Below are 24,674 nucleotides of genomic sequence, written 5' to 3'. Positions count from 1 at the left end.
CAAATACACATTTCCCTGTTTCACTCCATTTAAATTATTTACACGTGTGAAGGCAGAGGACATGACCTGAGTGAGATAATGCTTGAGTGTGTGACATTGGGGTCATGTTGAGGTGCTTCTGTGTGTGTGTGTGTGTGTGTGTGTGTGTGTGTGTGTGTGTGTGTGTGTGTGTGTGTGTGTGTGTGTGTGTGTGTGTGAATGAGGGAGGGAGGGAGGGAGGGAGGGAGGGAGGGAGGGAGGGAGGGAGGGAGGGAGGGAGGGAGCGACAGAAAGCGAGAGAGAGACAGTGGGTGGGGAAAGGCTCAGTGGAATGATGGACATGTTGAAAGCTCACTGTGTGTTTCACTCACTCACTCACTCACTCACACACTCACACACTCCCACACACACACACGTCATTACTCCTAGTTGTTGTTGTGGTTTAAGTAACAACCTATATACAGCAGTTGAATTTCCAGATTATTTTATTTATTCTCAAATGTCACGTCGGTCATGTGAAATGGTTAACCTCTCTGGTACCAGAGAAATTCAAAACAACAGAAATCCCATAAAATTCCTCAAACATAAAAGTATTATACACCATTTTAAAGATAAACTTCTTGTAAATCCAACCACAGTGTCCGATATCAAAAAGGCTTTACTGCGAAAGCACACCATGCGATTATGTTAGGTCAGCACCTAGTCACAGAAAACCATACAGCCATTTTCCAGCCAAGGAGAGGGCTTGCAAGAATCAGAAATAGCAATTAAATTAATCACTAACCTTTGATGATCTTCATCAGATGGCACTCATAGGACTTCATGTTACACAATTCATGTATGTTTTGTTCGATAAAGTTCATATTTATATCCAAAAATCTCAGTTTACATCGGCGCGTTATGTTCAGAAATGCATTGTCTCAAACAAACATCTGGTGAAGTGCAGAGAGCCACATCAAATTACAGAAATACTCATCATAAACATTGATAAACGATACAAGTGTTAAACATACAAATAAAGATAAACTTCTCCTTAATGCGACTGCTGTGTCAGATTTCAAAGATGCTTTACGGCGAAAGCACACTTTGCGATTATGTTAGGTCGGCACCTAGCCACAGAAAAACATACAGCCATTTTCCTACCAAGGAGAGGTGTCACAAAAGTCAGAAATAGCATTAAAATGAATCACTTACCTTTGATGATCTTCATCTGGTGGCACTTCCAGGTCTCCATGTTAGACAATAAATGTTTGTTTTGTTTGATAATGTCCCTCTTTATGACCAAAAACCTCATTTTTGTTTGAGTGTTTTGTCCAGTAATCCGAATGCTCAAGGTGCAGGCAAAATGTTTAAAAAAGTACAATAAAAGTTAGTAGAAACATGCCAAACGATGTTTAAAATCATGGCTAGCTGTGCCACCAGAGACTCTGGGTTCGCGCCCAGGCTCTGTCGCAGCCGGCCGGTCCGTGGGGCGATGCACAATTGGCCTAGCGTCGTCCGGGTTAGGGAGGGTTTGGCCAGTAGGGATATCCTTGTCTCATTGCGCACCAGCGACTCCTGTGGCGGAACGGGTGCAGTGCACGCTAACCAAGGCAGCCAGGTGCACAGTGTTTTCTCCGACACATTGGTGTGGCTGGCTTCCGGGTTGGATGCGCGCTTTCGGAGGACGCATGGCTTTCGACCTTCGTCTCTCCCGAGCCCGTACGGGAGTTATAGCGATGAGACAAGATAGTAATTTCTAACAATTGGATACCACAAAAATTGGGGAGAAAAGGGGGTCAAATTTTAATTTTAAAAATCAATAATATTTCAACCGGACAAAAGCTTCGTCAATAGAAATGGGGAAACAAGAAACACGCATTCCCGATCAGGCGCAGGACTCATGGCTGGAAATTTCCACTGGCCACTGATTTAAAGTGCTGTATCTCCCTCATTTTTCTGAGTAAAAGCCTGAAACAATGCCTAAAGACTGGCCACATGCAGAAGAAGCCATAGAGCTCGTGAACTGGGTCCTAAGTCTTTGTATGTTGGATAGGCTTTCAATGGAAAAACAGCCTTTCAAAATAATAGTACTTCCTGGTTGGAATTTCCTCTGGCTTTCACCGGCCATATCAGTTCTGTTATACTCACAGACATTATTTTAACCGTTTTGGAAACTTTGGAGTGTTTTCTATCCAAATGTACTAATTATATGCATATCCTAGCTTCTGGGCCTGAGTAGCAGGCAGTTTAATTTGGGCACGCTTTTCATCCAAAATTCCGAATGCTGCCACCTACCCTAGTGAAGTTAACCAGCCCTAAATCACTGTGGTAGCTAAAGTTGGAAGACACTGTGGCCTTTGCGGACCGGTGTTGGTGTGAGTGATGAGGGTTTGTGAGAGCTGACCGATTGACAGTGTCATGTCAGTGACAGCATCATGTGATTTCCAGCTCACAGTGAGTGACAGAGGGGGTAAAGGAGCTGTTTGTCCAAAGCCACCGTGTTAAATAAAGACCTGTGAACGACACACTGCAATTTGTGCTTTAAACAAGCACTCACCTCACCTCCGAACCAGCATGCTTTTGTCTTTTAAATAGACAACCGTGGTTACAATATCTCCCTTTTGTATATCCCAGTGGATTCTGGGTCTGGTTCATATAGCCCACACCCGTGGGTCCAAACAACACAATATTTTTAAAATGGGATGTCATATTCACAATTGTAGTGATAATATTTTATAATATCAGGGGATACGCTTCGTTGAGAGAAGCACCACTTAATTTTTGTTAAACTAGGCAATTTATTCGGGGGATTTTACCCATGAAGGTTATTGGAGGAGATTTTAGCCTCAGGAAAATCGAAGCTGCAGTCACTCAGATTGACACGTAACGATCCACAGTGTTTCTCTTAGGGCTTCTCTAAATGGCAAAAGTTAACTTCCTCCCATTAACTTCCATTAAGCACAATACTCAAACAGAACCAGAGGGCTAGGGTGCTTTGAGGGACAACAGTCTCTACCTAGACAGGCAGCACACACAAAAAACTGTGATTATCTATTGTCTAAACAGTGACCTGAAAATAAGCCTTGCCAGAGAATTTGATCTACTATGATTTATCAAAAAAAGTTTCCAGAATTTGTGAAATGCGTTCATTATTAACCCTTTGAAAGCCTGCAGGCCTTAGCTAGCTGATAAAGCGCCAGGGGATGTTGTCTATGACATCAGATATTCTGGGCGAATTTGTTTACACTCCAGGAACAGGAAATCCATGTGCAATTTCAGAGGGATTATCAGCACGGAACAGGTTCCTACAGCAGAGATAAGCAGGCTTTTCTTTAGTTGATGCACTGCTATGTCTGACTCTGGGGGTACATTTTGCACCAGAGGAGGCTGGTGGAAGGAGCTATAGGAGGAAGGTATCATTGTAATGACTGGAATGGAATTTATGGAATGGAGTCAAGCATGTGTTTTCCATGTGTTTGATACTGTTCCATTAATTCCATTCCAGCCATTACAATGAGCCCGTCCTCCTATAGCTCCTCCCAATTGCCTCCTATAGTACACACTGCAGGGCAGAAAACAACAATCACTGCTATCTTTTTGAATTTAGTGAGCTATACAATACCTGGAGGTTTCCTGAACAGAACCAGGAGTACCCTGGGTAGAATGTCAAGATACATCAGGGTCTGCACATTGGTGCCTTGAGCGAGCTAATGCTAATCAGTCTTTGATAAATGGCCCGAATGAGAGAAGTTAGCGTGGTGAAGCTACTCTCACAAGGTCAATGGCTTAAGGAGGGGGCTAGCTCTTGTTGGGCAAAGTTTACTCTCCTCTTTCATGCCGTCTCCCTTTCTCTTTCTGCAGGTTAGTGAGAACGTTACAGAGGGTCAAAGACCATATCCCCAAGACATGCTAACCTCTTCGCCATTACCAACAACAGCGAAGTTTAGCATGTCTTGGGTGTATGACCTTTGACACTCTGTAGCTGTCTCACTCATCATTAGTAATCATTCATTCAGGATTATCTGTAATCATTGTAGCATCCACATTAATGCAGTCGTGTTTAGAAACATATTATATTCGTATTTACAATAAAAGGGACTTCAAAATGAAACAATGCACTATTTACCATGCATTTCTATTAGACACAAAATAATCTGAAACGCAACCAAAACTAAATGCAAATGCGTCCAACGGGTTTGTAGAGTCATTGCGTGCTAGGAACACAGGACCAAATACTACGCCTTTGAATTTATTGATAAGAATCTTCAATGGTGTCAATCATTTTGACCTCAACCTTCATTTTTTTTTTAGAGCACACCATATAGCTCAGTATTTGAATGATTTATTTTATACAGTCCTTATTGCTCATCTTTATCAAGGGTGTCAATCATTTTGGACCCCACTATATTTAAACACTGGTTTGGTGCTGGAGATGATGAATATGAGGTTGAAAAGCGGCGGAATTGCCTTTTAACTGCGACATGATGTCAGTTCAATGATGAATTATTGAATGATACTTCTTGCATGTCACGTAAAGGGTCAAGTTTCCAGTCATCAAAATTGATGTGTGTTCTTAAGATAGAGTCCTTAATTGAAACAATAACAAAACACACTCCCCGTCCCTGTTTAGCTAAAAAGCTAAGTAATGGTTCTGGAGAAATTTAACCACTCAAATTCATGATATCAAATATTTTGATTTAACCATGTTTTGAATCTCTACAGTGTTTGTTCACATTTATGTTGTTTTCTAAACATTGGAGTAAAGCAAGCTATTTTGAGTTCTGATGGAGTGTGACAGTTGAAAATAAGCTCCTGAGGCGTTTATAAGATATTCTTCAAGAACCAATGGGAATCATTAAGTCCAAAAATGGATCTAGCAACTAAGGACTCAAACTTTAAGGCATGCACTTATGTAACTGTTCCTGGAGATGTTTTCAATGATTCCCAGAACACATGTGGCTTTAATAATAATAATAATAGATGTATTTTATATAGCGCTTTTCATTACAAAGAGAATCTCAAACACGCTGTAAAAACAAACAAAACGAATGTGGAGATCTGGCAGGTGTTGGGCGATGTTCTTCCATCTTCAGGTGATAAGGTGCTGTTCAGCCAGGCAGTTCAGAAAGGCTGGGCAGTAACTTAAGGGGAGGGAGCTTCGATGGCACAAAGAGGGATCAGCGTCACTCAGTTACTTAGAGAGGCCCGGTACCACAAACAAACACACACACACACACACACTAAGATATTAGAGGGATTGTTGTAAATTCCCTGATCAGGGCCAGCTATGACAGGCGGCTCTGTTGTGGTCTCAGAGGGGACTCCTGCCCATCTGGTATCCCTGTTCTCCATCTGGGCCCGGGAAGCCAAGGGAGATCCCTGAACCTCAGGTATCTGCCCTTTACTCAGTCCCCTTCACTTTCTACCTTTCATTTCTGGCATGTAAAAAGTCCTGCTGTCTGTGGCTCTTAAAAGGGAGCCTAGGGTGGTTTCACACATTTCATCATCAAAGATATTAAAAGAATGGTGAATCATCATTGTCAATATTTCTGGATTTGGGGACCTGCATGAGGTTATTTGAGTTGGTCCTCTCATTGGGTTGATTAGCCCCCACCCCTTCGTCTTTTCCCCTCCTCTCGGAGAAATTAGGGATGCGGGTCTGGTTTCGAGGTCTCAGTGCAGGACGTCTGTTCCGTTAGGTCCGTGTGACTTAAGGTAAAAGGCATGTAGGGTACCTCATCTAAAAAAAGCCCCCCTACCCCTCCTGAGCTCTGTCTTTTAGGAAGGGGGGGCATCTAAAATAAAATCAGCTGTCACTGTCCACTAGGCCCCACAGAGCTGAGCTGATCGCAACACTGCTGGAGCCGGTCTCCAACCCTCATTAAATCACCTCCCAGGTTTTTTTTTTAGTTTCCTCTGGTAACGGCTGGGCAAAAGGACCCTGCTGCTGTCTCCCAGGGGATTTCAAGGCCCTTCAACATTATCTGTGGGATTGTATTGTCGAGGTACACGGTCGTGCTAAAGGCATAGAGAGCATTACAGTAAGTAAGCCAGTCTTTACAACCTTCATAGCCTTTCAGTGTGTTACAATACTCTGCATGTAAAGGTGGACTGACATTCATTGTCACGTGATTGATTTGAGTGAGAACACAAAGACACTTAGAGATACGTGGAGAGAGAGAGATACTATATGTACTGGATGAATGAGAGGCTGAATGGTAAATTGACTGTGTTGACAGTAGATTGCCTTTTCAGCTTTATACAGCTTTTGGTTGCGTGTAGTATACGACTAGGTTGTTTTACCATGTAAAACAGGCCTGGAATTACAGCAAGAGTCTTCTAAATGTGTTCCAGAAGTATAGAGTTGTCAGATGAAGCTGATTGTGCTGGTGACCGAGGTGTCGATGGTTCAAATCCCCGAGGTATCTATGTGAGGGATCTGTTGATGTGCCTTTAAGCAAGGCACTTGACCCTAGTTGCTCCTGTAAGACGCTCTGGACAAGAGCGTCTGCTAAATTAATCACATGTAAAATTGCAAAAGGAAGCATGATTCCACGAGGATGTGGGATTAGGCATGCATGAAGTCAGCTTGGTTTTACCGATCTGATATGACTTAGCTATTTCGCCTGGAGTGCTCTCCGACTGTGAGCGTACTCAGTAGAAACATTGTGACCAAGTGCTTGAGGCTGATCCAGTGGTCTCTTTGATCCATTTGCGGCCCCAATATAGCCACTGAGCCATGCGTACCCACACATACTGTCTCCCACATAGACTTTTCCTGACGCCCACCCTCCACCTTCAACCAGCCACCTGCCGCCTCAACCTCCCCCTCCTATCCGTAGAGCCAGATGAAGGCACCGCTGCCCCGCATATCAGAGATTAAGACTTAACACTCAAGGAAGAGAACAAGAGCCACCCATCCCTGCCATGTGGAGTTGTTGAAAACACACTGTTGACTAATCATAGTAGGTGGCCTTCCGTGGAAGGGGAATTAATATAGGAAAATAAAATGAGTGAAAGCACCTCTGCTTTTAAGATAGCAATGTCGAAACGCAAACAGATGGTAATCTGCTGGAAGTTTATGGCATTTTACCCAGTAAGCCATTTGTAAACGTTATAATCATTGAAATCGGTTGATATCGCTAATTAAACAGAGGAACGCACAAGTGATGTAGAGGAAAAAGCTTTTAGGCTTCTGGAGAAATGTTGCTCTTTTGAGATGTCCTTGTGTTTGACCTCTCTCTCTCTCCTTCCCTTCATCCCTCTTTCTCTAACTGTGATACAAAAAAAATGAGGATTTATTTTGCGACTCTCATTGAATTGGTTTAGTCAAGTTTTTATGGCATCAGAACGCTTGTATGTCTTTTTGTCTTACTGACAGCCCAGGGCCCAGTTTCCCGATAGCATTGTAATTTAGGATTAGGATTGTTTAAAATATGCTTATTTCCTACACGGTCCGAAGATGTAGCACGCAAGATCTGCTCTGTATAAAGTGATGCGGGAACGCAAAAAAAAAGCCTCTAACAATGCACTTTGCTGTTCTACGAGTGGTCCGAGGCAGGCGTTAGATTACAAACATTTTCAAGTCCAACATTAATAATGGTTTTGGGAAACAGCTCTGAGATTTAACGATGCTCCTACGAAGGTTCTAACGGTTAATTTAGCCTTAGGTGTGGTACGCACCTATCCCCAGTGATAAATGAGGACATTATCCCACGTTCGCTGTGTTAAACGAGTGTCAGGTTTCAGGTGATCTCAGGTGTAGGGTATCTGACCTGTATTTATAGTCAAGAGTGGGTAAAACCCACATTTATTTTTGGACATGGCTGTGCTGGTGTGTCATCCTCTAGCTATCTCTCTCGGCAGCGCAGGGTGATTGGTTAACACTAACACGCCCGCCATAGCAGGAGGATCTAAAAATGGTGGTTTAAGGGAACGTGCTTTCATCACATGGTAGCCAATTCAAGTGATTGGCTCCTGTGAGAAATCATGTGCGTTTATGAGACGAATATATACCTTGGCCCTGTTTCAATAGACTTGAAGTAGGGAGCATGTTTGACTTCATCCGGTCAGACAACCAGTCAATTCCAGGAATAGGAAATCAAACCGGCAGATAATAACACATGTATTCATAGGACTTTCTGACAGGCATTAGGACGACTAGCTCTTCTCCATAGGGGTATATGCGCACGGTATGTACCAGGCAAAGAATAGCTTTATATCGCTAATAGTAGTAGCTGAGATACCATTGGAACAGTTCCTTAAAATATACCAGTTCTATCCATGTGCTTCTGTTTTGGCTACGATCCCCGCCCCAGTATGTGGAACAGCAGAGAAAATCCACAACGTAGGAATGTCAATGTGTACTACATAACACAATTACCATTTCCATCCGTGTCCTCTTTGATCTCAATGCATTATAACCCCGGCAGAATCAACATGCTAAAAGCCTTGAGGTCCAGTGTGGGTGTTAGAGAGATCCTCAGTGGAGTCATCTCACTGGCTTAATGATGCCTTATAGCGTAGCGGAGTCAACCATAAATCAATACTTGACACTAATTGGACGTCTATAGGGATGTACCGTACTAACCGCTAATCAGTGTGTGCGTCCAATTTGTGTGTGTGCGTGTGATGTTAGAGCAGTCCTGTTTGATTGATGAGTGTGACTCGCTTCAGTTTCATGACAACATCCTTTGTGAATCCCCATTGTCATAGTCTATGGCTATGTATAGAGGGGTCATGTACGAAACATGTGAGGGGACGTGGTCCTGGAACAAGCCAGACGGAGGAGTGAAGCTAACTTGGATGGCAGAAGAGATGAGTGGAGGCTGCTGAGGGGAGGACGGCTCACAGTAACCGCTGGATAGAATGGCATAAACTACATGGAAACCACGTTTGTGTTTGGTACCATTCCATTGACTCCGTTCCAGCCATTATTATGAGCCGTCCTCCCCACAGCAGCCTCCACTGGTAGAGGTTTTCACTGTTGTCTCTGTGTCGCAGTTACATCATGGCCCTGTCCTTAATAATAGGATGTAGCTAGCACAACTCTTTTCCAATACGTCCTGTTAAAATGTCATCCATTGTCATGTCAACAAGTATCTCTTGAAAGTATCTATTCTGTTTGTACATGTTTTATTTTATTTGACCATAAGTCTATTGGCACCACAAAATGGTGAACATCACTGGGAAAAGTTGAAAAGTTGACTCATAACCGATCTGACTTTTACGTAAACCATGGATTCACTGTAAATCAATGGTAAGAGCGATAGCGGCAATTCGCGTGACAAACGGATTCGGCTCGTTCCGTGCATAAACTGCATTCTCATGTCCTGGAGAGTAAACTCCATGTCTGTTGCGTTTTGCAGCTGCGGGCAGCGCGGGTGGAACCAGGTCAGGACGTCCTGAGGAAAGGGAAGGGGTGGTGAGTCAGAGGAAAGGAGACGGAGGAGCGCCCACCAGCGAGGAGCCGGAGTCCGTGTCACTAAAGGAACGTATGGCCATGTATCAAGCTGCCGTGTCCAAGAAGGAGGCCAGCAGCTCATCCGCCACGGTAAGGGGATACTTCCACAAGGACGTAAAGAGAGATGGAGGGAAAAACACTCCAAGGATAATAACTAGACAGGCTGATAAGCAGGCAGGACAGGAAGACAGACACTATACCTTCAAACACACACATTGAAACACACACACGGTATAACTGCCAGTGCATCCCATTTTAATGGACATTATTAACAGAACATTTTCACATATGTCCAAATATGACGCATTCTCAAAACGTTTCGACACAGACATCCATGACCACGCAAATCTGCTGTGTAAAATAAAAAAACACAACAAAAAAGCGCTTTACATGGTTCATCAGAGTAAAGAAACACCTCTCCGAAAGCAGCTTAGACTTTGTCCAACCTGTAATTGAAAACGAGGGCATGTATTAAGCCGAGGCCATTAATTCAACTCAGTCTGTGGACTGAAGCCATCGGAGCCGCAGCCTTTTAGCCTTTTCCTATTCTCAGCGGTTCACTATTATTCACTATTATACGGCTTCTCTTCCCTGGTCTGTTGCCTTCCATTCAGCTTCTCTATACCCAGGTCACTGTTATCTGATTGGAACTGAAAGGAACGTCAGGATGACGTTTTTGTATTTCCAAGCCTTTTTATACTGAGAAGCCTCATGGATAGAAATAATTCCTCTTTTGTCATAAGGAAACCCAGTGTTGAATATTCCTGGACACGACAAAGATCTTCCAGCAACCACATATTCCAGGACCCTCTGTCCACACAGTAACATGTACAATTCTGAAGACAAGTAGTGGGATATCAACATTCATCATGTATCATTTACTTTTACATTCAGTACTGAATAATGATACCAATGTTGATTTGCATTGAGGCCATCAGTGTAATTTGTCGGTGCCACTGCGGTGACCTCCGTTGATCCCAGTGTCACGGCCCATGGGGAGGCTGCTGACAGCTGGCGGTGGGAGGCTGGGCTGTAGGGTTACTGAACACTATGAGGGGTAACAGACAGAATCTGGACCAGAATTATCCATCCATACCTTTACAGCTACTGTCTGCATACGCCACTAAAACATAGCTTGATACTGTTATGCCGTGTTGCACTAGTTAGTTTGATTTGACTTGGTGTCACAGATGTTTGGGATCTCCAATCGTGTGGGGAGACTTGCAAATGTCATGAGGTCCAAGTCATAACTCCCTACTGTATTTAGGGAAAGTAGTCCAGTCCTGTGGAATATGCTGCTCACTTATGCCCCCTTCAGGACCTCCCAGGAACTATCACTTCTGCATTAACTACCACTGTACCCCTGAAGATACTCTTCTGAGAGCCCTTTGCATGGAGAGGACTTGAACGAATGATGCCTATGTCTTCTCTTCATAGGTTATGGAGGAGTCTGAAGCCTGTTCTCTGCCAGGGGGTCTGGCCAGCGTGAAGAAACAGTTTGAGAGCCAGGAGTACGCCTCATCCTCCCAGTCCCAGACCAGCGTTACTCAGGTCCACGTAGAAAAGAGATCCGTGCAGGTACTGGCAACTAAACAGGCAAGGCATAAGCCATACATAGAAATCCTTCATTCTTATTTATTTATATTGCACTGGGGCTGTGGTGGGATGTGGAGTAGTGGGTTTTGTTGTGCGGCTCAGGTAATGGGGTCCACATGCTGTTTTGTTTTGCTGTATGGCAAGTTGTACAGCAACAACATATGATATACCAGACCTGGTCTCAGGGAGCCAGTACTATTCTGACATGTATGCTTCTACGCTCTACATTTTTGAAAACATTTATTTGATTTAACCTTCATGTAACTAGGCAAGTCAGTTAAGAACAAATTCTTATTTTCAATGACGGCCGAGGTACAATGCCAGGGAGAGAAAGTCCAATTACAAGTATTCCATTTCTAAAAACCTATTTGAGGTGCATTTGGTGTATTTTCATTTTACTTCAGAGATTTTCCACCTCTATTTGTCACTCACTCTCTCCTTAAGTTACTGTCTAATAGAATTCTGGCATTACTATTCTCACGGGGAGAGCTCTGCAATTGACAGGAAATAATGTATTATGTACAACAGATGGATTTTCCAGTAAGCTTTGCTCTCTGAACATTCATATTTTTCCCCTCCTGCTGCTAAATATGGTCTGCTGTCAGGGGGAAACACAATACTGCTGTGTGTTTGTGACTGCTAGCTACAATGTGTGTGTGTTAAAGTGTTTGCGTGCGAGTGTGTTGCTTGCAACCTGTCAGCGACAGGAACAGACGCCAGTCGAGCGGGTTTGTGACAAAATACTGTATGCCACCCTCATCTAAAGTACCCATGTAAAACAGAACCGGCCTAAACCACACCCACCGGCATCTGGAGACATTTGTGTTTGTGAATCATAAATATGTAGGCCTAGTGTGTGAACGGTCTGTGTGTGGTCTTTCTGACAGGAGGTGTCCAGCTCACAGGAGGTGACAGTGAGGAGCAGTGTCAGAGAGGTCATTCCCACCACTCAGCAAGTGGCCTACTTCCATGACCAGGAGGTATTACACACTCATGCTTTATTACAATACATTACTTACCTGGTATTTACCAATTAATTCAGATCATTACTCAACTTCTCTCTCATATATATATATATTTTTTAATTAGTCTTTATATTCAGTTGGACCCTTAACCCTGCAACTGTGCAGTCTCAAACTAAGCCTATTTCTCACAAACGCATATTGAGCCCATCCCGGAGCCTGCTAGGCCGCTTCCCATCATTTTAGTGCACATCTACTCAATATGTTAGCTGTCCCCGCACCTGCCCCAACATCTATAATTAAGTGTACGTTAATAATTGTGCAACGGGTGTCGTCGGAAGGATGAGACCAAGGCGCAGTGTTCTTTGAGTTCCACATAATTGAATAATGAAGTGACACTTTTAGGAAAAACAAAACAAAGAATACAACCACCGAACAGCTTCGTTGTGCCAACTACCTGCACACAACCGAAAGAACAAGATCCCACACTGAAGGGGGGGGGGGGGGAGCTATCTAAGTATGATTCCCAATCAGAGACAACGATAGACAGCTGTCCCTGATTGAGAACCATACCTGGCCAAACACAAAGAAATAGAAAACATAGAAACATGAACATAGAATGCCCACCCTAGTCACACCCTGGCCTAACCAAAATAGAGAATAAAAACCTCTCTATGGCCAGGGCGTGACAAATTGTAACACTTTTTGTTTCTCATGTCACTTTATTTGTTTTCCAAAGTATTCCTACACAGAGTAAAGTTAAAAAATATATATATATAAATGCAGGGCTAAATTAACCTTACGTGGTAAGACAAATTCTGTTTTCATTGTGAATTTATTCCACTTACACACCCTTTCTGTTGTCTGTGTGTGAAGGAAATCAATTTGAAGAATTGCCTATTGTGCTCACCGCTTGCCTCCATCTCATTACAGGTGACTCATGATCAAAGAGTTCAACAAAGCAACGCGGCCTCCAGTTATGAAAACCATTATGATGAAACAGGTAGCTTATAATACTATTCATATTTGAATGTTTGGCTTTTTTGATCACAGCCTAGAGTGTATGCTGTATAGTAATGCCTTTTGAAAAGGATTATTCTCCAAGCCAAAATTACAGATGAGGTGCGGAATTTAATTGTGTTGCAGATGATTTTCTATCAGAAATTCAGTGCATGGCTGCAAATTAAATCAAGGCATAGGAAGGTAAAAAAAATATTGCAACTGGGAATAGGGTAATCGATGCCACTTTCGGAATTGGAAATGGTAGGTTTTAAAGACACAATTTTAGTTTCCTCCAAACCAACTGGGCTTCAAACTGAGACTCGTTTAATGAGACAACTGCTTCCTGTTTCTATTTCAGTTAAGGTCATAGGAGGAGAGGACTTACCAAAGGTCTCCACTCAGGCTTTGAAGCAGCAGTATGAGAAGACGATCGAACAGGCCACGCCGGGCAAGCAAATTAAGGTAATGATGCAGTCTGTTTATCTACGTGGCCATTATAGTGTGTCTATAGACGATGCCATGATATCAACATCAAAGCAGGGGAATTCACTTTGAGTACTGAGTACATTGGATGACGTGAGAATGGGATGAGCTTAAAAAGCACAAACTTATGACAGTTGTTATTATTTTGTGTAAAAACAAACATATTCAGAGATGTCATTATCTGCTTAAATCTACTCGATGGGTTATTCTGCTATACTGTCCTCTTTTCCATTTCTCTATCACTTCATATTCTGACTGCAAGTACCACTGTCCTTCTTTCCATCAATCATAAAACCATAGATTGATCTGGATTATAACCAGTTTCAATGGGCACCGGTAAACCAGTCCTCCTCAGCAGCAGCTAGCTATGAAAGTTTGTCCACTGTGAAACAGTCATCCAGGGCTTCAGCAGCAACGAGCTATGAAATCTCATCCACTATGAGGACAGGGGTTGTCTCTTCATCTACCGCTGCCTCAGCCTCATCCAATATCAGGACAGGGGCTGTCTCTTCATCTACCGCTGCCTCAGCCTCATCCAATATCAGGACAGGGGCTGTCTCTTCCTCTACCCCTGCCTTAGCCTCATCCAATATGAGGACAGGGGTTGTCTCTTCATCTACCGCTGCCTCAGTCTCATCCAATATCAGGACAGGGGCTGTCTCTTCCTCTACCCCTGCCTTAGCCTCATCCAATATGAGGACAGGGGCTGTCTCTTCCTCTACCGCTGCCTCATCCAATATCAGGACAATGGCTGTCTCTTCCTCTACCGCTGCCTCAGCCTCATCCATGGATTATGAGACCATGGAGCACTTCCCTCCTCCACCCACTGAACTACTGCCCCAGGAGGTCCCTGAGTGCTGTGACTCTCTCCCGCCTCAGGAGCAGGCTGGCCAACAGAGATACATCTTCAACAAAGAGCAGTACTCCAAGCAGAGGAACCTCAATGAGCTGAAGCGCCTGTACAAGCACATGCACCCAGAGGTTCGGAGGACCATGGAGAAGGATTACTTCACCGACGTCACGGAGATCGAGCAGTCACAGCTGGATAGTGAAGATGAGATGACCGGGGAAGTCCAGCAGGCTTGTTATGTGTTTGAGAACAGTGGTGGGGATGAATGTATGAGCCCTGAGGGAGATTACCTGGAGTGGGATGAGATCCTTAAAGGGGAGGTGCAGTCCATGCGCTGGATGTTTGAGAATAAGCCGCTGGATACCATTAAAGATGACACCCCAGATGAGGATGATGAAGTGAAGAACATTGCTGAGCAGGAAATCATTGCAGGAAGTGATGTCAAATACACAGCATGGATGTTTGAGACCCAGCCCATGGATGCGCTGCGTGCAGACACCCCAGAATCCACTGTACAGACAGGAAAATTGACCGAGCTAGCGAGAGGAGATGTACGAACAGCCACCTATCTTTTCGAGACCCAGCCACTGGATTGTCTGAATAAATTCTACCAGGAGGATGAGCAAGCCTTGGAGGTTGTCTTCACTAAAGATATCACAGGAGGGGACGTGAAAACGGCCAGGTATCTGTTTGAAACTCAACACTTGGATTCCCTCAGCCACACAGAGACCATTGAGGAGAGCCACTTCTTGAACCTGAAGTCAGAGCTTGAGGAGATCAAAGGGGAAGTGAAGACAACCACACGGATGTTTGAGACCCAGCCCATGTGTGTCATCAGGGGCGACTCTGGAAATATACTGGAGATCACCGCCATCCGCAGGGAGGAGATGGAGAAAGGAGACGTGAAGACCTCCCGCTGGCTCTTTGAGACCCAGCCTCTGGACATGATCAACAAAGACCCTGCCAAGGTGAAGCTGATCTGTGGAGTCTCCATGGAGGACAACTCCCAGGGAGGCGTGAACCGGGGGAGGTGGCTGTTCGAGACAAAGACACTGGACTCCATTAAAGACGAGGAATGGCAAAGCATCCGGCAAAAGGAGGAGATTATTGGAGCAGATGTGCGGAAGCACTGCTTGGTTTTCGAGACACAGCAGATGGATACTCTGAAAGACAATGCCAATGCCAGACCTTTACCCTCAGAGGAGATTGTAGGAGGTGATGTCCGATCAGCAAAACATCTGTTCGAGACAGTGCCAATAGAGAACCTGAAGGATCTGGCTGAAGTAGGGAAACTTCAGAAGATGGTCGCGTCCGAGGAGGAGAAGGGTGATGTTAGACATCAGAAGTGGGTTTTTGAAAGTCAACCACTTGAAAACATAAGGGAGGAGAAGAAGGAAATGACACGCACTATAAACCTTGAAGAACTTGATAAGGGCGACGTCACAAATCACAAGGAAAGATTTGAAACCTTGGATTTAAGCAGATGTGAGGGGGCACAGAGAATCCAAGTTGAAGGTGTTACTAGTGGGTCTGTGAAATCAAACAAAGTTATTTTTGAATCCACCCCGATGTATGCCATGCAAGACAGCGAGGGACACTACCACGAGGTGAAAACCGTGCGACGTGAGGAGATAGTAAAAGGAGATGTTCGCAGCTGCAGGTGGATGTTTGAAACACATCCTATCGATGAGTTTGAGGAAAGTATCAATAAATTCCAGATTATAAAAGGTATATCAAAGGAGGAGATTGAATCGGGCGATGTCAAGACTGCCAAGTGGTTATTTGAAACTCAACCCCTCGATGGTATTAAACATTTTAGCAACACTGAAGAAGATGAAACTAAGACAAAGGAGAGTGTTGAAATTGAGAAGGGTGATGTGAAAACCTGCAGGTGGCTGTTCGAGACTCAACCAATGGATAATCTGTATGAGAAAGCAGATAAGGTGAGGAATGAGACTGAGGTTGAGGAGGTCAACAAAGGGGACGTCAAAACATGCACATGGCTCTTTGAGACTCAGAACCTCGATAACATCTGTGACCATTCCGAGTCCGAATCGGAGACCGTTCTCAAAACCTGCACTGTCAAACAAGAGGACGTCCAAGGCAAAGATGTGCATCACGCTCGCTTCCTCTTTGAGACAGAGAACCTGGAGAACCTCACAGGGGAGGAGAGTGGTGCCTTCAGGAGGGTGACTAAGATTGATGTCCAGTCTGGAGATGTGTCTAGGATGAAGTTTCTCTTCCAGAATAGGTCTTCAGACATCATGACCTCAACCTCAGCTGAAACGATGCATAAGCTGAAGACCCTTACGGCGGAGGAAATTCAGAAAGGAAATGTAGTGAACAACATGTGGCTTTTTGAAAACCAACCTATAGACACTATCTGTGAGGTTACAGAGGGAGCCAAGGACACTCGCACCGTAACCGATGTGCTGGGAGGAAACGTTGGTCAAGGACGCTTCGTTTTTGAGACTTACTCTCTCGATAAAATCCAAGAGGAGTCCACCGAGACTGAGATGTCAAAACTCCAGGGCATCACCAGGGATGATATAGAGAAAGGGGATGTGAAAAGCTACACCATGATGTTTGAAAATCAGCCACTGTATGCAATCTGTGACAAAGAGGGCCACTACCATGAAGTTACCACTATGACAAAGGAAGAAATCATGAGCGGAGATGTGGTGGGGGCACGGTGGTTATTTGAGACAAAACCTCTGGATTCAATAAGGGACACAGACGACGTCTATGTCATCAAATCTGTCACTGAGGAGGACGTCCAGAAAGGTGATGTCAGCACGGCCAGGTGGAGGTTCGAAACACAACCTCTTGATGAAATCGCTGAGGACATGAAAGTGTTGACTAAAACAGTTGAAGATATCCAGGGTGGTGATGTGAAGACAAACAAACACCTTTTTGAGACAGATGAACTGTCCCAGAAGTATGTTAGAACTGTTAGCGTGAGTGAGATCCAAAAAGGGGACGTCAGGACTGCCTCGTGGATGTTTGAAACACACAGCATAGATAAGATCCATGGCGAGGGCTCAGAATATGATGAAATGGAGACCGTGACAAAAGAAGAAGTGATGAAAGGAGATGTCAAACAGTCTGTGTGGCTCTTTGAAAAACAGCCGCTTGACAGCATTAAAGAGTCAGACGGAACAGAGACTGTTGTCACCCGGGAGGAGATCCCACAAGCAGATGTAAAGACAACAACATGGCTTTTTGAAACCACTCCTTTAACCAAATTTAATGAGAACAGTGTAGAAAGAACTGAAATAATGGGGAAGAGCATCAAAGAGACCCTTGAAGAGCTGTATTGTCAGAAAATGGTTGACTCACAAGGGATTCTCATTGAGACGGATGAGATAGGAGATGTCAGAATGGCAAAATATAGACTCTTGAACCAAGATGCTCCAGAAATCCAGAAGGAGGAGGTGATCAGAGGGGATCTGAACAATATCATGATGAACCTCCTAAACAGACGAGAAATGACAGAGAAAGGGATAGTCATAGACCAGGACGAGAGAGGCAACATCAACACAACAGTAAAACAGCTATTCAACCAAGAAAAGGGATTCAATGTTGAGAAGGAGGAAATCCTCAGAGGCGACATTCAAGAGGCCATCAACAACCTATTGAAGGAGGAGGGCTCCTCAAAACGTGGAATTCTGATTCAAGAAGATGAAAAGGGAGATGTGCGAATGACTATATACTCCCTCCTCAATAAGGAAGACGGTGGTGGCATTGAGAAGGAGGATATCATCAAAGGCAATGTCAGTAGGACCCTTCACAGTCTCTTGTCCAACCCAGGGTCAGAGGAATCTAAAAGGATAAGGGTGGAAGACACAGAGAGGGGTAACGTTAGCTTTTACTCCACCTGTATTGAATCTGGGGCACTGGATTACCTCAAACAACTCCAGTTTGAACCTAATGAGGAACAAGAACAGGCGCAGAAGGAACGTATCATTGGCGGCGACGTTATGGAAACCAAAATGACACTAAGGAAGAATCAACAGCAGATTGAACGCACAGTAGCTGAGGACGATATTGTCCCTGGTGATGTCAACAACACAGTGAAGGTGTTCATGATGGAACCTGCTCTCTTGCTGGACAACCTGCAGAAAGAGGAAATTGTCAAGGGAGATCTGAGGGCGGCCCTGGACTCACTGACCAAAACTATTAGCAAGAGAGTTGTGATAGAGAAAGAGGAAGTGGTGAAAGGGGACCTGCACACCACTCTGAGGTCTTTGGAGGAGGCTCAAAACCAAGCCAAGGAAATGGAAAAGCCAGAAATTGTCCGAGGTGATATTCGAGGAGCCCTCCAATCATTAGAGAAGTCGGCGACCACCAAGACTGAGGTAATTGTTGAGGATTTAGTGCCCGGCGATATCAAAGGCACCTTGAAATCACTAGAAGAGGCTAAGCAGGCAGTGAAAGAGATGGAAAAGGAGGAGATTGTAAAGGGAGACATTCATATTGCGCTGAAGGGTTTGCATGAGGCCTCGAGTGAAAAAAAGCTTTACCAGCACCAAGTGAGTGAACAGGGGGACGTGAGAGGCACAATACAGCTGTTACTAGAACCATCCACATCCCCCCGAATGCAACGCAGGGGAAGCACTGAGGGAGATGTGAAGACCTCCATAAAATGCCTATACGAAGGGCAGGGGCAGGACCAGGATGAGGAGCAATCACAGATGGAGAAGGAGGAGGTGATAAAGGGAGATGTTAAAGGAGCCATAAAGAATCTGATGCAGAGAAAAGAATATTCAAATCGGAAAGTACGAAAGTATCCTCCCAGGAAAGCTCCTAGAGCTCATGTGAAAAATCCATTACCCACACAGCAAGTGATGGACCATGAATACTCAGATGTGGCTAAGAATGAGAACGTCACAGTCAATCTAGCTCCTGCTGTGAAAAACCTGTCTCAGAGTCAGAGCAGTAAATCACAGGACACCACACAAAAGCACACTGAGACATACACCGAGAACAAATCAGTGAAGAGTAGCAAGACCCTCACCCAAGAGGAACACTCTATGACAACACAGGTCCAAACAGTAAATATTTTGGAGGACTCACAGCAGGAACATGTAAAAGAACAGACTGAAGTTAAAGAACAGACACAGAGTGTAAAACAGAAAATGCAACCCCCTCCTAAGCACATGATCATAAAGAAGAAAAACCTGACCAATCAGATGACCGATAATACATCAATTAATCAGATGACAGAGATTAAAGCAGCCAATCAGAGGACTGTGAATAAAGCAGCCAATCAGATGACTGGGAATAAAGCAGGCAATCAGATGATTGTGAATAAATCAGCCAATCACATGACTGAGAATAAAGCAGCCAATCAGATGATTGTAAATAAATCAGCCAATCACATGAGTGAGAATAAAGCATCCAATCAGATGAGTGTGAATAAATCAGCCAATCATATAACTGAGAATAAAGCAGGCAATCAGATGATTGTGAATAAATCAGCCAATCATATGACTGAGAATAAAGCAGTCTCAGACATAAATGTGACGAAAGAAACACATAGAGAAACACAAGTCTCAGACATGAACGTGACAACACAGGTCAAAACAGTCAATATGTCTGAGTCCTCACAGCAGACACATGTTAAAAAACAGGCTGTGAAACAGAGAATACCACCACCCCCTAAACCCATCTTCATAAAGAAGAAAAACATGACCAATCAGATGACTGACAATACATCAACGAATCAGATAACTGAGAATGAAGCAGCCTCAGACATACACGTGATGAAAGAAACACAAAGCACATCTCAAACTAATATTGTTTCAAAGCAAACACAGGAAACAAAAACAATGAAACGGTTGCAAACAACCGTGACAGAACATAAGACCGTTTCACAAAAACACAACGTCAAAAATCTGAATACAAATTTCCGGAACCTGGACGTGAAGAGAAAAGGTATGATAAAGAAAGGGACGCCTGAGATTCATTTCCCTCCTCCTCCCACGTCCCCGCCTCCACCCTCTGAGTCTGAGATGTCTCTTCCTCCCCCGCCCTCACCAGTGGCAGGCAGCCCAATGTCCCTGTCATGCCATAGCCCAATGTTTCCCACATCCCGTCCCCTGATTATGAGACAGGACAGTGACCTTCCGCCTCCACCTCCTCCACCCCCAGCAGAATGCGGGGAGCCTGACTTTTTCCCTTCTCCGCCACCCCCACCCTCCGAGGCAGGGCAAGACTTTCTTCCTCCACCGCCCTCACAGCAAGAGCTAAACTCAATGCCACACCAAGTGCCTACACCACCACCTGGAAAGCCATTTAAAGCTAGGCCTTTATTCAAAATCCCAAAATCTGAGCCACCCAAGAAACCAATACTGGTCAAACCAAAATGGCAGAAAAAGCAAGCAGTACCACCACCGCCTCCTCCACCTCCTCAGCCAATGACAGTTCAGACAGAACATAAAGAGGAAGCAGTAGTCAAGGAAGTCAAGAGTGAAATCGGTTGTAAACAGGTGGAAACTACAAATACTACCAACACACAGGTTCAATCTGATTTTACAGTGTCCATGACTAAAATCACTTCACCAATACCAGTGGCAAAACCACCACAGGAAGAGTTGCCACGACCACCTAAAAAGGTATTCATCCCTCCAATCAAAATACCCCCACCTGCAGAGCCTGTCCCAGTTGCAAAACCTAAACCGTATGCCAGTAAATTCAAAACCCCACTGATGCTTGCAGAGGAAAGGTATCGTGTGCAGAGAGAGGAGGCTGAGAGAAACAAGTCACAAGACACAACTCCTGCCACTTCACGAGTCACATCTCCCACCTCTCCTCCAACTACTATGATGCAAATGATGGGCTCAACCAATGTTGCAAGTGAACAACACTCAGTTGCACACAAAACAGAGCAGTCAAAAGTGACCTCAGAGGTAACACAGGCTGAGGAAACTCAGTTTAAAAGCAAAGTATGCATTTCATCACAAGAGCCGCCCATGAAGAAAGCTCCATCACATATCCCCCTGAGCAAACCTTTGATCTCAGTGGGGGAAAAGACATCAACCTCTGGATCTGGAAATATTTCCTCAAATAAGAAACATATTACCACTGATCAGTCCTCTATGGTCTCTTTTGGGAAAGAACTCGCCTCATCTGTTGCCTCCAGAAAACATCAGGCTGTTTCCACTGGCGAGCATCAGTCTGTTTCAGTCCCTGCTGCTCACCCTCACCATGAGTCCCACATTAAAGTCCATTCTGGCGCTAATGTGATTTCATCCTCAATAGCTGAGCAGCAGAGTGGTATGAATGCTAGCTCACGGTCTATCATCTCCACTCAGAGCATTGTCCAGGAAAATGTACATCTTCAATCCCAATCCGCCGTCACATACGAAGCAGCGGAGGAAAATAATACTGACGCCTCTCTCACACAGAAAGTGAAAAAAAATCCATCTCAGCCCACCAAAATCAAAATTCCAAAAGTGACACCAAATTTCAAGGTGAGAACTGTGAAGTTGCCGACAGAGAAGAAGGAGGAGAAAAGCGAGGTGGTGGAAAAAGAGCAACGAGCAGTGACGGGTATGGAGACTATTTCTAAGAGTGAGACCAGAGTAGTTCAGGAGAGCACGCAGACGGCCACCAGTAGCTCAGCAAAAAAGGAAGTAAAGGTGGCGACGAATGTGATACAGGAGAAAGCTGAGGAGGTTGAAAAAACTGCAGCTGCCAAGGAAACAAAGCTGGAGATCCAAAGGACGACAAAGGCAAAGCAGAAAGGCATTAAAGTCCCTTTTCCCAAAGAGCCAAAGCTAGTTCCTATGCCAGTAGCTCAAGCTCCAGGGCACTGCCACATATCTGTCTCCCATAGTCAACAGAGCATGCAGGAACAGCACATTCAGAAGCAGGAGCAAGTGATTGTTAATGAGAGAGTAGTTCAACAGAGCTTCCAGAAACAGGAACAGCAGGTTCGCACACAGAAGCAGCAGGTCGAGTCTTTCCAACAACAAGGAGAAGTAAGCAAAATGCAGCACCATCAGGAGAGGTCGAAGGCAGAGTCTACGGCTGTCTCCGTGAACATTGCAGGGAAGGCAGCAGCACAGACAGAAGCAGCTCAATCAATGGCGGAAAGCTCAGCTCAATCAGTGGAGAGCACAGATTCAGAGAAATGTGTAATGGTACAGAAGCTGCTATTTAACATTAAGCAGCTTCATCCAGGGAAAATGGATTCAAACTCAGTGAGGACAATACTTAGTGGGGTCCCTGTCTGGTTGATGAGGGCGGAGGAAAAGCGTGATTTAACACAGGTTGCTGTTCAGCAGAATAAGAAGAAGCTCACAGAGATCATTTTCCACGTGAGAAACCTAGCACAAGCAAAACTTGTAAACTTAGAAGGACAAATGGCAGCCATGGCAAAACAGGATAGAGAACCAGCACCTGCATCATCACCTGCACCACCACCTGCACCAGCATCTGAAAATAAAGGATTTGGAGGAGCAACAGCCAAGATATCTAAAACAAGCATTGGCTCATCAAGAGTCGAAACCCATAAGAAAGTGGTTGAGGAGAAGAAGATCTCTCATGAGAGCAAAAAGCCAGAGCTGACTGAAGTAAAAGGTCCTGATCCCAGAGTTCCCTCTCCTATGCTTGCAACGCGAACACCTTCACCTACCTTCATCAGCATTGAATCAGTGAGGAGAACAGACTCACCCCTCATGGTGACCCCCTCACCTCCTCCGTCATACATGTCTGGTGCCACCCCAACCCCACCACCTCCCCCTCCCCGCACCCCTACCTCTCGGTTCTGTAGGGCCACACCCTCTCCCACCTTGAGCAGCTCAGAGAAACTAGCCAAGTTGAAGGACACCACTGCGAAGCTCTCTAGGGGCATGACCCCTCCCACACCCATGCCTGAGTTTCTGACCACAGAGCAAGCCTCTGACAGAGAGGATTCCCCAGCGCTGATTGAACCTGAGATCCACATGCAGACACAGGAGATGGAGACTGGGACGACGACTCCGGATGTGGCTGATATGGTTGACTCCATGATGACTGTCAGAGACAAGAAGTTCTTCTTTGAGGAAGCTCAGAAGGCAGAGGTGAGCAGGACATACATGCGGAAGGACCCCATTGAAATCCCGGAGCGCCTGGGTCCAGAGGATCTAGAGGAAGTTCCTGAGGGTGTGAATATAGACATAATGAAAGAGGATCTCCCTAGGCTTGACCTGTCAAAGCTGGTCAATCAATTTGAATCACCACAACCAAAGCTGTTCATCAGAAAAGATCCCATGATCATCACAGATAGACTGGGAAGTGACACTGAAGATCCAGAGGCAGACCCCAAAACGCCAAACACTGATGAAACACCTGCCTTCAACATCAAGGCCATCAAGAATGCCTTTGACTTGGGTGATCATAATGCTCTCAAAGAAGTGAGAGAGAAACAAGAGGAGAGAGAGAGGAGAGAATCAGAGTCTGCCGAACCGACGGGGCATTCCGAAACAAAGTCCGTCACTGAGGAGTTCTCTGGCATGGATGAATTTGGCAACATAACAAGCGGGGTGAGGAGCGAGACCAGCATGCACTCTGAGAGCCACATGTCCCGCCCCCTCCCTCCCTCCTATGCCGACGTGGTGAAAGGGACGGTTGAAGAGATGGCAGTTCCTGTGAAGGCCGCCACAGAGGACGTACTGAAGAGCTTCAACCAGTCCTGGGCCGAAACAGAGAGTGTGTTCCAGAATCTGGGATTCAGTGTCTCAGAACAGAGGACATCACAGATCGTAACACACCAGCAGGAGACTGTCGTGACGGGTAAACCAACGTGTGGAGCATGAGGGGAGACTAATAGAGAGTGATGGTGTGTTTAACATATTTTTGTGTGAAAGTAAAAAATATTAACAGTGCCTTCAAATTCAGCATTAACGTTTTGCATCTGCACTGTTTTTAATTATGCATTTCCCCTTTGTTGTTCTTCTTCTTTATTCTTATCTGACAGACACTAACACTTCTAAAGCATAATGAATCTAATGGGTACTGGCAGTCTGTTTAGAATGCATTAAAACACAGCAAGAGCGTGCCTCATGATATGCTTGTCTACGGGGGGGGGGGGGTTGTTTTGTTGATGCCTAAGATACTGTATAGAGCTATTTTTGCAAAAAGGAGCGATGGGAAGTTATGGATTAATGTTTTCATGCTTGTGTGAGGATGTGGTTGCATATTTCTAATTATAAACTGGGTGGTTCGAGCCCTGAATGCTGATTGGCTAATACCTATGGTACATCAGACAGTATACCAAGGGTATGACAAAACATTTGTTTTAACTGCTCTAATTACGTTGGTAACCAGTTTATAATAGCAATAAGGCACCTCAGGGTTTGTAATATATGGC

At 44.7% G+C, this 24,674-nt stretch overlaps 1 protein-coding gene across 4 annotated transcripts in view; it reads left to right on the top strand.

Moving 5' to 3' along the window:
- LOC110495793 (xin actin-binding repeat-containing protein 2) overlaps positions 1 to 24,674 on the top strand; it is a 55,694-nt gene that overhangs the window by 26,420 nt on the left and 4,600 nt on the right. For 3 of the 4 annotated variants that reach the window (XM_021571223.2, XM_021571222.2, XM_021571224.2), the window contains 6 exons: positions 9,330 to 9,514; positions 10,862 to 11,002; positions 11,908 to 12,000; positions 12,916 to 12,985; positions 13,343 to 13,446; positions 13,768 to 24,097. In XM_021571223.2, coding sequence (XP_021426898.2) covers positions 9,330 to 9,514; positions 10,862 to 11,002; positions 11,908 to 12,000; positions 12,916 to 12,985; positions 13,343 to 13,446; positions 13,768 to 24,097 — 10,923 coding nt within the window. Of the gene's footprint in view, positions 1 to 5,772; positions 6,003 to 9,329; positions 9,515 to 10,861; positions 11,003 to 11,907; positions 12,001 to 12,915; positions 12,986 to 13,342; positions 13,447 to 13,767; positions 24,098 to 24,674 lie in introns of those variants that run through there. The other variant, XM_021571225.2, reaches the window with a different exon arrangement.

This window comes from Oncorhynchus mykiss, chromosome 18, assembly GCF_013265735.2.
Source record: "Oncorhynchus mykiss isolate Arlee chromosome 18, USDA_OmykA_1.1, whole genome shotgun sequence".
Classification (NCBI taxonomy): Eukaryota; Metazoa; Chordata; class Actinopteri; order Salmoniformes; family Salmonidae; genus Oncorhynchus; species Oncorhynchus mykiss.
The sequence above is the reverse complement of the archived record's forward strand: the minus strand, read 5'-3'. Positions and strand labels throughout refer to the sequence as shown.